The sequence below is a fragment of the Marmota flaviventris genome, chromosome X, assembly GCF_047511675.1.
Source record: "Marmota flaviventris isolate mMarFla1 chromosome X, mMarFla1.hap1, whole genome shotgun sequence".
NCBI classification, from domain to species: Eukaryota; Metazoa; Chordata; class Mammalia; order Rodentia; family Sciuridae; genus Marmota; species Marmota flaviventris.
The window spans coordinates 133,136,231-133,151,902 of record NC_092518.1 but is presented as its reverse complement, the minus strand read 5'-3'; the positions used below and the strand labels follow the sequence as shown (position 1 = coordinate 133,151,902).

General features: G+C 49.9%; 1 protein-coding gene across 1 annotated transcript; it reads right to left on the bottom strand.

Moving 5' to 3' along the window:
• Positions 1 to 228: 228 nt before the first annotated feature.
• Zfp92 (ZFP92 zinc finger protein) lies at positions 229 to 15,672 on the bottom strand. Its single transcript, XM_071606205.1, has 5 exons — positions 14,975 to 15,672; positions 8,416 to 8,467; positions 7,976 to 8,102; positions 6,723 to 6,827; positions 229 to 6,389 (listed from the first exon to the last, which is right to left on the bottom strand). Exons 2-5 carry the CDS (start codon positions 8,446 to 8,448, stop codon positions 5,155 to 5,157), a joined length of 1,500 nt encoding a protein of 499 aa, XP_071462306.1. The 5' UTR covers positions 8,449 to 8,467; positions 14,975 to 15,672; the 3' UTR covers positions 229 to 5,154.

The following is a 15,672-nucleotide window of genomic DNA, read 5'->3' as shown; positions in this document are numbered from 1 at the left end:
ATCAATCCAATGCAATCCCAGTGAAAATCCCAGCAAGCTTTTGTTTTCCCTAGAAATTGGCAATGTATTGTAAAACTCATGTGGACTTTGAAAAATAAGAACAGAGAACAAATTCCTTATTGATTTCAAGATTTAGAAAGCTACAGTAATCAAGAGTGTGGCATTGACATAAAGGTACACAAAATATTTTAGTTGGTTGGGATACAATAATAAAATACCATACACTGGGCAGCTTAAACAATAGATTTATTTCTCATCATTCTGGAGGTTAGGAAGTCCAAGATCAAGGTGCTGTCACATTTGACTCTTGGAACATAGCTTCATTCTCTCTGTAGCTTTACATGTTGGAGAGAGGACACTGGTATTTCTTACCTTTAGGGAACTAATCCCATCATGGAGGCCCCTCCCTCATGACCTCATCTAAACCTAACTTCCTCAAAGATCCCACCTCCCTAACACCAGCCATCGGGGCTCACACACATGACTTTTGTGGGGACACAAATATTCAATCCATAGCACTGATGTGGCATCATGAAGACTCTAGAAACAGACTCACAATCATACATACAACTGATTTTCCACAAAGGCACCAATGCAATTCCACCAAGGGAACAACTGTTTTTGCAACAACTGATACTGGGGAAACTGGGTATACAGATAGGAAAAAGGGAATTTTGAAAGACATGTACTGTATAGAGTCCATTTATATAGAACTTTAGGAAATACAAATTAATCTATAGTGACAGAAAGTAGAGCAGTGATTATAAGGATAGGGGTAGGGAGGAGCAGGAAGGAGGGGCTACTGGGGCCAAAGGCCATTACTGGGGAGGTGATGGATATGTTCACTGTCTTGATGGTGGGGATGGTTGCATGGGTATACACACATGCCCAAATCCATCTAATCGTACACTTTAAAGATGTGTAGTCTATTATATGCCTATTATACCTCCATAAGTTGTCAAAGAAGGGTTAAAAAACCAAGAACCCCCAGTAGCCCTTCATTTCCAGCCTAAAAGTTCCTAGTTGGTGGAAAAGGACCGAGTTTAACCTTCCTAGACACAAAAGAAGGCACTGTGCCATTCACAAATGCCCAAGGCCTTGAACTTGATGGTTCTTCTAACATAAAAATAACGATCTTCTGAGAAGCTGTCCAGGAATCCTGGAGGGTCTGGTATTGTGAAGTCATAGTTATACTGGGGCCAGCAAAAGACAAACCAGCTACAAATACCATGGCAAGTGGGAACTCCTGAGGAATATGGTTGTGGCCCCTGCTATGCTTCCCTTTTATGTTACCTCATCATGCACAGTGGACTTGAGCCATACAGAACCATATGTCACACCTCACAGACATAAGAACTATCATCTGGATAGTTATTGTATAGACTACACTTTATAACATTGGTGGTTGTTAAGATGTCAATTACTATAGCAGCTATAATTTACATTAATTTTCCTTCCTCCATCACAGAATAACTCATGTTTTGAAAACCTGCTCCTCACCTAGTACCAGCTAAAGCCACACTCTGGAGTGTGGCATCCTAAGCTCTCCACACTTGAGGTCTAATTGACCTTAAACCTAGAACAGTCCTGGAGAAATCCCTCAGCCTTTCATGGGTTCCCCCAACATACCAAATGCTCACTCTCCTTTCTTTCACCTGTTGCAACTCAAGCACTTCTCAGCAAACCCACAACAGAAGTCCCTCTACTTCCACTTCCTGTCTGAAGAGCTGGGCACTCTCACTTGTGGGTGTGGATTCTGCCATGTTGTGTTGCCTGAAGTCTGGCAAAGAAATTGCCAAAGCCAGAGCTGCTATTCTCAGGAGGTGATGTGGCAGCTTGTTAAGGAACATACCAGGCTGGCCAAATCTCCCTTCCTGGTCACAGTCATGGTATCCAACCAGCTTTAGTTGGCTGTCCATAACCCAGTCAGAGGAGTCTATACCCTGTTGTAGGACCCCAGACAGAGCTCCATGCACCAGGGAACCCAAAGGGTTACCAAAACACTGGCTCTGGGCTCTTCCCAGATTCCTGGTGAAGGCTTTTCCTAAAAACTTTAACCCAACTGCCTGTTTAAACATTCAAAATAGCCCCTACCTATTAGAGGGCTTCTTTCAAGGCCAACACTTGTAGAACTTCTTTATTTGCAGCCAAAGGAAGTGGAAGCAATCCCATCTCACAACAAATTCAGCCAGGACCACTTACCAGTTGCATGGAGATACTGCCACAGCATGTATACACCTCTTGGAAAAGCATTCATTCAAAGTTTCAAAGAGCAAATGGTCCAAAGGGGAAGGGGCCTAAGATTGGCATCCAGGAAAGATCCTGGGGAGGGGGAGCAGCCGGAGGAAGGAATGGAAAGCAGCAGGACTTTCCTGGATAGTTTAATTGTTTACACTCTTTTGTCTCTCAAAAAGCAAGGGCAATCATCCCCATCTCCCACACAGCAGGAGGGATGGAGCCCAATTTATAGGCACCATAGAAGGAAAAAAAGAGTCCTTTCCAGGCTCTCTCTTCCCTCTCTTATTCCACGCAAAACCCGTGTTGCATACCTGATTACCCTACCTGAAAGAAAAAACTACTCTTATTTGAGTTGTAGTGAAAATCTAATTAACAGGAACTAAATTACACCGAGAACAGGAGAAACAAAAAGACTAGCTTGCCATTATAAGCATCATTTACCTAGGCAAGCACTAGAGGTTTTGGAGCTTTCCAGGGCACTCAGATAAAGTCAGAGAGCAGTGCCCTGTATCTCTCCTGGTAGACCCACTTTCTGCTGAAAATGCTACACATGATGCTTTCTGTATGGAGTTATCCTTGGGTGTAGGACTAAGGTGAAAAAAAGGTGCTTGTGTTAAAAATAGAATTAGCTTATATATTAGAACCAATGGAATGTCACTGTCCTGGGAGAGCCAGCTCTTCTCCAGTAGAAGTTGGTGACTGTCCGGCTTGTAGGAACTGAATAGTTCCCTTCCCAGAGCACTGGAAATGGACATTAGAGTACATGGGACAGAGACCTTACACAGCCTTCTGCTATGGATACCTGCTCTATATGGGAACTGGTTCCCTGCATCTCTGCAGGCCCTAGGAGATTGTCTGAGACTCAGAAAAACCCCAAATGCCAATTACCTCACCAGGAACTTCAGAGACATGTTCCTACTGGAAAACATAAAGTTGCAAATGCTTTGGATTGCCTCCACGTGAGGCTGGAGCTGACGAGACTGAGCCCAAGTGCAATGTGCTGAGTGCGCAGAGTCCATTTCACATGCATCTGCTAGTGCCAGACCTGGGCTGTTACAGAGGACACAAGGCTGAACATGACACACAGCTGTAGGCTTATGGGGCACTAGCTTACAGACAAGAAGGCAATCAAAGGACAAAGAAATAGGGAGCCACTGGACACAAGCCACCTTGAGACAACAAGTTACAGAACTCTGGAACCTTCCACAAAATAGTTCATTCATATATATATATATATATATATATATATATATATATATATATATATATATATAACTTATATACATGTGCGTGTGTCTACATGTATGAAATTTCTGGAGTTGTCCTAATGACTGGCACTCCAAGCAGCATCCTTGGAAGGAACCTGGATTTTCAGGCCCTCCCACATTCTCCTGGCAGGAGGAAAACGTCTTTGAACCTCCCCTGTCTGGCAGGAAAGTGCATGCTCCTCCTTGGGGTCCCCATGGGTGGCCTCTACAACACCTATCACTTACACACCCTTGGAGGGGCTCTCTCCTGGGAGTGTAGCAGGATGGAACGGGTGGTCAACTGACCAGGATGCTGGGCTGAGAATACCAAGGGGTCAGAATTCCCAGGCCTCCAGGGACAGTGTGGGTAGAACAGGACAGTGCCTGCTGGCAGCTGCCTCCAGTTAGTAGCAAGCTTTCCTCTTGAAAACTCCCCTAAGATTTCATAAAGTGTCTTCTGAAGGGTCTGCCCTGTCCATGGGGCTGAAGGGGGGGGGACTGCATCATTCCAGGGAGAAGAGGTGTAGGCTTGCCACCAGCTTATCAGATGTGGGCCTGGGATGGCCCCTTTTTCCTGCCTGAGGTCTTGTCAGGGGGTTGGGGAATTCTTATTTAAGGAGTGATTCCCTGCACTCTCATATGGCCAAAATCTCCATGATCAACTTACACTATCCCTGAATACAAAAACATTCCAAGCAAGGGCACCTTGGATACTCTAAGAAATGTCATGTGAAAGGCAGCTGCCCGGTCACCCAGATCCAACTCAGGAGCAGTTAAGTTGAAAGCTTTAGGCACTGGCGGGTGTGGGGGTAGGCAGAGAGGCCGGGACAGCCTTTGCTGGGTAGGCAGGTTTGGGGTCTGGTTGACAGAGGCAACAGGGCATGAGCTGGGGGCTGGTGGGCAGGGAGGAGACTGAAGCCAGCAGGACAATGGGGGCACAAATGTTGCCATGTCTTGTTCAGAGCCCATTCCTGTGAGGAACCACAGGAGGTCCATCCAGGGCTCCTCTCCTAGAGAGGAGAAGCTTAGGCTCTCTTGGTCTTATCCTTTGTGTAGAACGCAGGGCAGCCATTTCCCAGAAACCCCCACTGAGAGGCAGTGGGGCTATGTGCAGCTCCTCCTCCGAGCAGAAGGGGGCGCCCAACAGGACCGGAATTTTCAGGCACAGCCTCCCACGGTTCCCCACACCTGCAGGGCTTTTCCGCGCTACTAGCTAGCGGGGTGCTCGTGCCTTCCCTAGGAGCAGCAGTCTAGTTTCAGAGCTCTCTGCGTTTAATAAGCCCTGAAAGAGTTAAAGTGCTTGTAGTGTCTTCTACGCAGAAACACTAACTCTTGGCAGGAGGCGAATGGCCCCGCTCTGGAGTGAGGACGGGGGCCATTACCGTGTAAACTCCTCGCGCGAGGCGAGGCGAGGCTGCCTCCTCCCTCCACACAGCAGGCAGTTGTCCGCGCACGGGGGAGCAATTCCGCAATGTACAAAGCTCAGCCGGCGCCTCCGCACGCGTGCGTGGGCGCCTAGGAGTACCCTGCTAGGCTGGGCCGGGCCTCGGGGTGCAGTCTCTAAGCATGGACGGCCCCTGTCCCTCCTCCCCGCCCTACCCTTAGGGACAGAGCGCACTTGGGGAAGGGCGCGTCCTTCCACTCAAGAGTCGTGCACTGTTTCTTGGCCTCAGGGCGAGGCTTTGCCCTGGGTCTTCCCAGAGCCCAGAACGCTGGCCCCGTGGCCGCCATCGCTCCCCTCAATGAGTGACTTCCCCTCGAAAGCCGCCGCCCGTGGGCTGCCTGCCTGGGGCTTCTCGCCGCCATGGGAGTGCCTGTGGCCACTCAGCTGCGACTTGCTCTCGAAGGCCTGGCCGCAGTGCTCACACGTATGTGGCTTCTGGCCGCTGCGGCCCCGCCGGGGCTCGGCCGAGCTGCTCTCGCCGCCCTCCTGGGGCCGCGGCCCTCGGTGCCCACGCCTCGGCTCAAGGAGCATGCAGCCGCGCCTCAGCCCCTTGGCGCGGCCCCGGCGCTCGGAGGCCCGTATGCCACCGTGCACCGCCTGATGCTTGAAGAGGTTGGCGCGGCGGCCAAACGCCTTGCCGCACTCGCTGCACTCATAGGGCTTCTCGCCGCTGTGCACGCGCCGGTGCTGGCTGAGGCCAGAGCGGCCGCGGAACGCCTTGCCACACTCCTGGCACGCGAAGGGCTTCTCGCCACTGTGGCTGCGCTGGTGGTGAATGAGCTGCGAGACGCCCTTGAAGGCCTTGCCGCACTCGGGGCAGGTGTAGGGCTTCTGGCCGCTGTGGGTGCGCTGGTGCTCGATGAGGTTGGAGCTGCGGCTGAACGCCTTGCCGCACTCGCTGCACGCATAAGGCCGCTCGCCGCTGTGGATGCGCTGGTGCTCCAGCAGCGCGAAGCTGCGCCGGAACAGCTTCCCGCACTCGCTGCAGGCGAAGGGCTTCTCGCCGCTGTGGATGATCTGGTGCTTGATGAGGTTGGAACTGCGCGTGAAGGTCTTGCCGCACTCGCCGCACGCATACGGCTTCTCACCGCTGTGGATGCGCTGGTGCTCCAGCAGCGCGAAGCTGCGGCGGAACAGCTTCCCGCACTCGCTGCAGGCGAAGGGCTTCTCGCCGCTGTGGATGATGCGGTGTTTGATCAGATTGGAGCTGCGGCTGAAGGATTTCCCGCACTGTTGACACAGGTACCGTTTCTCGACGCCCTTGGAAAGCTGTTGCCTTAGAACCGGATTGTGTGCAGAGTCCTGGGGACCTCTCTGTGCAGACACTCTCTTGGTGCCTCCTGGCTGGGGAGGTGACGCTGCCACCTGACCCCCCTTGCCGCCCTGAAAGTCAGGTCCTGGGCGTCCTCTTCCAGAATATTTCTGTTTTGAAATGGCTGTCTTGCTCTTTATCCTCTCACCTGCAAAGACAAAGAGTGCCAGGCAGTGTCAAGTGTCACCCCTCTCTCGGACTCTATTGAGGGTTTTACTCTTCTTCACCTTGGCAGAAAAACATCAGGCAGGCAGAGAGAGAGAGAGAGACAGGATGGACTGGAAATGGTGGCTGAAAGGGTGTGAGGCAGCAGGACAGAGGCTCTCGCTTCACCAGGATGGGAGGGAAGCCCTTGGGCGACTGACATCTGACACTAAAGACAATTTCCCATCCAGGGTGGATGTGCCAAACCATCCTGGTTTGGTAGCAGCTCTTTCCTTTCTTGGGATTCAAGCAAGTGGGATGAGCACTCCTCACTCACCTGCATGTGATTCTGCCTCTGCTTGGCCTCTAAGGGAGTCTGCTACCCAAGGCCCCTCCCCTCGCTCCAGCTGGGACACCAGGCGAGGCTTGGAGAAGGCAAATCCTGTTCACAGAAATAAAGCAGGTTAGCAACACTATGGCTAAGGACAGAGTGACTCCTAAACACAGTACAGCCTTAACATCTGCAGATAATAGAAAGCAAAGAACTTTCTAGAAAGTGCCACTAAGAAAGTCCAGAGAAAGGTCACCCACAGCCATGCTCCTTGAAAGGTGAATGTCCCTGTTTCACCATCCAACTCAACTGAGAATCCTGAAGTTTCCTTGGAAAAAAGATGTGTCCCCCATCTGTCTGTTGAATGTCAGAGAAGCCAGGGGGAAGAGCTAATTTCTCTCAATGGGGTCAGGTTACAGAATTGAAGTCTGTAGAGTCCAAAGAAAAGGGTTCAGTGCTAAATGGCCTCCTCACAACCCCAAAGGCTTTGGGATGTAGTGGGGGAGCCACCTCTAGTTTTACAGCCCACTCCCAGCAGCCAGGAAAATGCTGGGAAAAGGAAGGCCTCAGCTCAGCTGTAGCCAATAACATGCTGGGCTGCAGGAGGGGAAAGGCCAGTCCCTGAGCTCCTCAGACGCAGGAGGCAGGGCACTTGTGGCACTCACTCTCTCAAAGCTTCTGCCACAGCCCCACCCACCCAACCTGTGACTCTTGGTTTTGCCCTTCAATTAGCAAAATTGACATCCCTCGTGGTGTCATAAAGACGAGAAGTTGGGGGCATGTTGACAGAGGAAGGGAAAGGCTGCCTGCTCACACCTGTCCCAGCTTCTTCTTGGATTCTTTGAGGCACATCTAGTGCACACTTAGTCCTTGCTTGGCACCTCCATGGCTTATGTGAGGAAATCCTGCTGCTAAATTCTACAAAGTGGGATGAGTGGAAAATGAAACTATTATAAAGATAAATCAAGTTTAAAATAGTGCATATAAATATTGCAGCATAACTGGCATTATATTATAAGTAGAAAGATATTTAGTCAATTCATGACTTTATATACACGATAACTGATTTGACACTAAACCATTTAGCCAAAAACTCCTATTGAGATGACAGCTGGCCTACAACAGATGACTGGTCTGGTAGAGATGGACAAATGCATTTATTCTTGGACTCATAGTAATTAACCAAAAAGAAACTCAGAAATAGAGTCCAGAGGCAGAGTAGGTGGGCCTGGGTGTTTGTATATGGCAGGGTCACTTACCCAATGACACTAAATGGCCATAGTTCTCCAGCATCACCTGCTTGTAGAGGATTCTTTGTTTGAGATCCAGAAGCTTCCATTCTGTCTTTGTGAAGTACATTGCCACGTCCTCAAATGATACTGGGACCTAAAATAAGCCATTCCTGCAGCTGTAGGGGAATTCAAGCCCTTGGGTCCCAGGATGAGCCAGCAGCAACAGAATGTGGGTGTCCCCACCCCACCCCCAGAGACCTCAGCAGGAAGGGCAGGCTGAGTTGTAAGCAGACCACTTAGGAAAGAGGAGCTGACAGAAGTCAGGACACCTACTTTGAGGCATCAGGAAAGGGGCATGATGCTGAGGCTAGCCTAAGCTCTCCTGAGTAGAATGGAAAGGTCCGGAATCTGGAGGAGCATTGGAGACTGCTGAGGGAAGATACTGGGGGGGAGGGCCACCCACTCACCTTGGGCCTTGTCCTCAGGAGAATGGCTGCCATCACCAGGCACCTGGAGAAGCTGAGGGAAGTGCAGAGCCCTGGTGAGACGAGGCTGGCCTAGAGCACCAACCGGCTGCTCAGAACCAACCAAAACTTGTTTCAAACCCTGGGTGGTTTTTCTTGTCCAGTGGAGCCGAGCAAGGTCGGGCTTTGGTGAGTGTGGGGGTGAGGTGGAGCAGGAACAAGCGAGTGGTCTCTCCCTGAGAAGCCCAGGACTCAGGTGTCCCACTGAGTGTGGCTGCTGCACACTTGCCCACTGCACACCTTGATTACATCTGCAAAGACCCTATTTCCAAATAAGGATACCTTCACAGATATCAGGAGACAGACCATCAACATGTCTTTTTTGGAGGGGCACAATGTAGCCCCCAACATGTTCCTAAACAGCCTCCATGCCGTCTTTTCCTCTGTGCAGTGGGTTTAGAGCCAGGGATCCCATGCCTACCTCTCACACCAGGCCCACCCATCTCACCTTCCAAGGGAGTCTGTCCTTTCTTTTTTTGGTTTCCTTCTTTTATTAGCTCTATTCTCATCTGACTAGGACCCCCTGACCCTAAATTTCTAGCCTTTCTGAAGAAAAGAAGGATCTGTTAAAGTGGAATGAATGCTAGAACTATTGTCTATAGGGCAACTGGCCCAGTCTCCTCTGCAAATCAATGTCAGTGGGAAAAACGAGGCTGGGAAGACCCTTCTAGAGGGAAGTAGATTTAAGGGGCCCAACACCCAAGTGCAAAAGGGAACCTCAATAAGATGCTGGAGTGAATGAAGAGTCATCAAAAGTATTGGGGATGATGGGAAGGTAGTGGATGATGATGAGATGAGATGGCCATCAGAGGACTGTAGGGGATCATTAGTGCTCATGTGTTGAATGGATAATGGCACTGAGTCATGTAAGAAAATGTCTTTTTTTCTTTTTGGTACTGGAGATTGAACTCAGGGGCATTCGACCACTGAGCCACATCCCCAGCCCTATTTTGTATTTTATTTAGAGACAGGGTCTCACTGAGTTGCTTAGCACCTCGCTGTTGCTGAGGCTGGCTTTGAACTCATGATCCTTCTGGTTCAGCCTCCCAAGCTGCTGTGATTATAGGCATGTACCACTGTGCCTGGCCCTTTTTTCTTTTAAAACGTAACTTGAGAAGTGCACATATGTTGGCCCTACCAAAAGTAAAGTCATGCTAAGAAGTTATAGAGAAATGGTTAATTTGTATAACTATCCAAAGGAACTATGGGGGCTTAAGGTTTAGCTTAGTGGTAGAGTGCTTATTTATAATGAGAGAAGCATTGGGTTTGATTCCCAGAGTGTACACAGTCAAAGTTATAAGTTTGTCTTGAGTTGATTTAAGTCTTATCTAACAGATCTGCTAATGGAAAAATTTTTGATCTTCAGATGTGTATAGGTGAAAAATTATTAAAGCTTATTTTCCTAAACTCACTTGGCTGTTTCCCCATTAGGACCTTAGGCTACTATACTTAATCTTCAAGTAAAATTTGTATCTTCCAGATCACAACAGTACCATGGGTAAGCCCCATACCTCTTCTCACACTCCAAGTGGCTCCAAAGGCTCATCTCCATCTGACCCCTTTTGAAATAGTGTATGACAGACCATTTCTGTACATTGGCTAGTCCTGAGTGTGCTGTCAGCCTAGTTACCATGGTTGAGGCCCTTACTGACTTACAGCAACAGATCAACTCCCTGGCTGCTGAGGTCCTACAGACAGGTAAGACTTGGCTATGATCACTGCTGCACAGGGGTGAGTCTGCATACTGCTCCAACAGGAGTGCTGTTTTTGAAGCAACAAGTCAGGACAGATTGGGATAACATTCGCACACTAACCTTCCAGGCAGGCATCATAATTAAGGGAGAAAGCAGCCTAGGGCGGGTTCTCTTGTAAGGAGACTTGGTTGTGGTTCTTACTAGCACTATTAACCTCAATCCCACTTCTCTGGCTTGATTCCTGTTTGCTAAACCTCCTCACTAAGTTTATCTCTTTCCACCTACAGGCCATCAACCTGCAGAAGTCCCTGAGGCTTGCTGGGGACTATTAACTATCGTGCCTGAGGCCTCACTGCCATCATCATCTGTATCAGATCAAGTGGGGCAAAGATTCTACAGTGCTCACCTGCCAGCAAACACCTCCTGTAAAGCAAGGAACCCTAACACTCCTATCCCAACCCCTTGACACTTAGCAAGGACTCAGACTTCATGCCCCTCTCTAGCATGAAGTAGCGGAAGATGTGATCTGATGCCCCAAATCTGAAGGATTTCAGAGTTCTGAGTCCCTGATGGAACAATGGTAGATTAGGTAGATAGACAGGAACAGGGGAGGTGGGGAAAGGAAATCCAGGTTCTTCCCCTGGGGGCACCCAACTGACTGTTACACTGTCCAGGGATCACTTTCTTGCAGTCAGACAGCTCCTTGTCAATATAGAGAAAATGGATATGATCTGTGCTGGAAAATAATTTCACCATGGCAAAATTGGTTCAGACAGAGTAAGCTCTGGTGGAACCACACTGACCAGCCCAAATAAATAATTCTTGGGGCTGGAGGATACTAAACAGGCCATAAGCACCCACGGTGCAGAAGACACGAGGCTGTTTCCTCTCTTGGAGGAGTATCATTCCAAATTAAAAAAAAAAAAAAGCACCCTTTATGCATTTCTAAAACAAACAAAAAACAGAAAAAAACACCATAAAATGTTAAAGAAATGTGTATTGAAGCATTTGAGGAGGAAATGGTATGCAACTCGCTAAAGTAATATATATATATATATATATATATATATATATATATATATATATATATATATATAATAAAAGGATGAAGCAAAATAAGGCAAGATGGCAATTACTGCTAAATATGGACAGTAGGAACCTGGGATTCTCTAGACTCTTCTTTCTACTTGTCTGTATACTTGATAGTGTTTGCTGTAGTTTGGATCTAGAATGTTCCCCAAAGGCCCATGTGTTAAAGGCTTGGTCCCCAGGGTTAGGGTATTGGGAGATGAGGTCTAGTGGGAGGCTTTTAGGTCAGTGAGGGTGTGCTATTGAAGTGAATAGTGGGACCCTGGCCTCTTCCTCGTCCTTTTGTTGCTTCTGTGTGTGGTGGTGAGTGCTGTTGCTCTGCCATGTCCACATGCTATGACATGTTGCCTTGGCACAGGCCCAAAGCCAGGGGGCCAATTGTTCACAGATGAAAGTTCCAAACCTGTGAGGCAAAACAAGTCTGTTCTCTTTATAAGTTATCTTAGTTATTTTGTTATAGTAATGGACAACTGACTAACATGGTGTTCACAAAATGGAAAAAAGCTATGGAAACCATTTTGGTCATTCCTCAACGAGTTAAACACAGTTACCATACAACCAGCCAATTTCATTCCTGGGTATATACTTACAAGAATTGAAAACACATGCTCAAGAACTTGTATACCCATGTCCACAGCAGCATTATTGACCAAAGCCAAAAGATGAACACAAACCAAATGTCCATCAGCAGATGAATGGATAAACAAAATGGTCTGTATATGCAATGGAATATTATAAAAAGGTTGGAAATTCTGACACATGCTACAGTGTGGGTGAACCCTGAGGACATTTTGTTAAGTGAAAAAAGCCAGACACAGACATAAAAGGCCACATATTATATGATTCCATTTATATGATGTAATACGATATTTCACAAGAGCTCTCTTGACCTAGTTTTGAAGTTGTAGCTGGAAAGTCTCTTCTCTCTGTCCTTAATGGGCAATGTGTAAGCTCCCATTGTCCACCACTTCTTGTATCAGGATCCGACTCTCCGGGGCCACTAAACACACCCCTGTGGACTCCTTATTGGGCTCCTACACTCTGGGGTCAGGTTCCAGACAACTAGGAACGAATACAATTCCCCAGAGCCCACAAATTCTTCAAATTTGCGAATCCACAGACAGCCACCCCACTTACTGACTAGGCGTAAGTTGTCCCTACATCTCCAGCTTGCTGTTGCCCTGTTACTGGGTGCAACCCCTGTGGCCCCTTGTGGCAGCCTTCTCTTGTTCAGAGCTTCAAGAATCTGAGTTCTGCCTTTTGCAGAGCCCAGTGTTACTGTGCAGTGAGCCACATCCAAAAAATCTGATGTAACATATGACATGCCCAGAATAGGCAAATCTGTAGCCCCAGAAAGCAACCAGGGGCTGGGGGCTGGAGGTGAGGAAAGACTGCTAATGGGTCAGTGGTTTCCTTATGGGGTGATGAAAACTACATACAGGCGGGGTCACACCACACTGAATATACTACATGTCATTGAATTGGTCCTTTTAAAACGTTAAAGTTTGTGTTGAGAATCTCACCTTGATTTAAAAAAGGGGAGGGGGTCCTACTGGAATTGTTCAGATGCTCATAGGCCACACATATATTTTCATTGTGATGCACTGTCAGTCACTGGGTGCCCTGGGACTCTAAAGAATTACTGATAATTTCAAGGTTTTCAGGATAAAATTATTGTTTTGAAACCCAGCATAAGCTTGTTTTTCACTGTCATAACAGTTCTTCAAGGTTATTGTCTATTTTGGAAAAACTAGAACGAGGAGGAGGTACCTGTAGTTCCCCCACTCAAGACATAAGAGGTAGGTCTGGTCCCAGAGGGGGCAGAAAGCTGTCAGGTAGTGATCCCTGAGAGACCCACCCCATGGTCAGGATTCCATCTAGTGGAGGCAAGGCCACACGAAGCTCCAAGTGTCTGTCTTTGAGATCTACTATGGAAAGTCAGCTATAATTTCAACTTTGGCAAAAGGACTCACAGAACCCAGCAGTGACTTCGGGGCAGGCAGGGTGGCACTCCCTAGTATGTGCAGAAGGAGGCACCTGGAGGGCCGCCAGAGCACAGGACAAGTTGAAGGATGACCCAGGCCCTAGAGCTCAGGTTTTCTGCAACATGAGGCTGGGCATGCAGGTGAGGCCCTTCAACCTGTGCCTCAGGTGAGGCCAGGGAGGCCTGTCAACCTGTGTACCCAGAAGCCTCTTCCTGGGCTGGTCCACTTCTTTGAGGGGCCTCGGCCCCCGGCCAGCAGCAGACTTCCCCCTTCCTTCCTCTGGCAAAATGGAGTGTTGCTGGGCAGCCTCACTGCAGGCTGGCAGCAGAGGAGAGGAGGCTTGGAAGGAGTCCACTGCCCAAGGAAAGAAAGCCTTGGTGAAAAGGGAAAGCCCGTCAGCGCACCTCAGAGCCATCCTGAACACCAACACTAGGTGGGGCGCTTTCCCCAGAAACAGAAAACAAAGCAAACAACATTAATTAAAGCATTCAGAGTTTGGGCTTTTTCATCCAAGAGGATGGACAGGCAGCACCACTTCAGGTGGAACGTCCTCGGGTCCATCAGCTCAAGACCCCAGCTGCTTCCTCTCAGCTCTGTTAGCTCTTCTTGTTCTGGGGTCCTAGTCACCTGCCACCCACTTCGTGAAATGGCCAGGGAGATCAGCATGGAGGGCCTGCCTGGGCACTCTCACAGATCAGCCCCTGGGCCAAGGCTCCATGAGCCTAGCTTGGTAAGGCCCTCTGGGGAGCTCTCCCACCACTACTGTGTGCAGGCTGTGGGGACAGAGGCTGACCTAGACATAAAAAGGGCCGTCCAGGTTGTTTGCTGAGGATACCTTCCCACAGGTGTTCAGGTCCTGCCCTTTTCTGTTCACAGATCTTCCTGAGATGCCCATGTCACTCAGAGCAAACCCTCATGCCCCTTCCTGAACCATTTCTCCCCCACCCTTTCCTCTGCTCCAGGCATACTGATGTCCAAGCTCTAGCTCCCATAAGCCAGGCCACTCCCACCTCAGTGCCTTTGCACCAGCTGTTCCCTCTGTCCAGAATGCTCTTCCAAAGCATAAGCACAGGACTCTTTCTTTTACCACCTTCAAGTATTTTTGGAGAAATAGTGCCTATGAAATGAGACCTATTCTAGCTTCACTATGTAAACTGGAAACTGGACCTCCCTTCCCCAGTTCTTACCATCTTTTAACATTTTTTATAATTACTAATTTAAAACGTGTACTGTTTATTGTCTATTTAGCCACCAGGACTAGACCAGAGAGCAGAGATTTTTTTTTCTTTCTTGTTCCCTGATAGATCCTGGATATCTGCAGCAACCTGGCCCATAGAGGGTACTTGGAAGATATTCATTGGGCTGAACTAGTCATAACTAGCCCTGTGGGGAAGTGTTGGGCACAGTTCCCTGCTCAGATTAGCTCACCTTGCTCCCTCTTGCTCTTCCCCACCTTCCATCCAGCCCGTCCCTTCCTCTTCCTTAGGTTGGTTAAGCTTATGCCCTTCCCTGGTGTAGGATGGGATGACACACATAGACAGGCACTACTGAGATGCACAAACCCCCACCCTAGATAGCCACAGGAGCACAATTTTGTATGTCCCCCTATCAGGGGACCCTCTGGTTCTGTGCCTGTGGACAGTTTGCCAGGTGCCCCTGGGCAACAGTGTCATGGCCTCACAGTGGCAGATTGTCCCTCGTTTCCACACCCAGAGGTGCAAAATCCAAACTTACCTGGTGGATTAGCGACGGGATGCTTTTGCGCCAGCTCCAGGACCAGCGGCAGAAAACCAATCAGAGTAGAGAAACTGGAAAACACGGGCTGAGGCTCCCCAGGCGTCCAGCTCAGGCTGATCCCTCTCCTGTGGTGCCCCTGGAAGCGGGCAGCCCCGAGGGCCAGCCTGGCTGCTTTTCGCCCTCGCCTGCCTCCCAGGACGTCCCTGACTGTCGCCGCCGCTGCTGCTCCTTCTACCCAGTGGCTACCTGCACCCGCCCTCTTGTGCCCCTGCCGAGACTCCAACCCGCTCCACTGCGTCCCTGCCCAGCCGGCTACCAGGTCTCCTCGGGCGGCGGGGGCTGTCGGCCTCCCCTCCCGCCCCCCACCCCCCCCGCAGGCCTGAGGCCAAGGCCGCCGCCTCCGAGAAGCCCTCCGGGGCGGCGTTCCTGGAGGCGGGGGTGCCCAGCCGGGTCTCGACCTCGCCTGCGGGCGCTCCTTGGGAGGAGCGTCCTGCGTGTCTGTCCGTCGGTCAGGCAGGCTGGCGCTGCTGAACGGGGCCGCAAGCGGGCGGGGCTGGGGCGGCGGCGGCGTGGGAACGGGGCGCGAGGGGGGGCACGGAGCATGCGCGGCGCGGTGAGAGGGCGGCCCGGCCCTCGCCCGCCCCACAGGGGCGTCTGGCCTCGCTCCCCACGCACCCCTGGGCACTTCCGTTTTC

What these genes read in the sequence shown, in the direction of transcription:
- Zfp92 (XM_071606205.1), bottom strand. Translation starts at nt 8,448, where the DNA reads ATGGCAGCCATTCTCCTGAGGACAAGGCCCAAG. An exon ending in TCCTGAGGACAAGGCCCAAG is followed by an intron (nt 8,103 to 8,415) that starts GTGAGTGGGTGG and finishes GGCTTATTTTAG; the next exon opens with GTCCCAGTATCATTTGAGGA. An exon ending in TGGCCATTTAGTGTCATTGG is followed by an intron (nt 6,828 to 7,975) that starts GTAAGTGACCCT and finishes TTCTGTGAACAG; the next exon opens with GATTTGCCTTCTCCAAGCCT.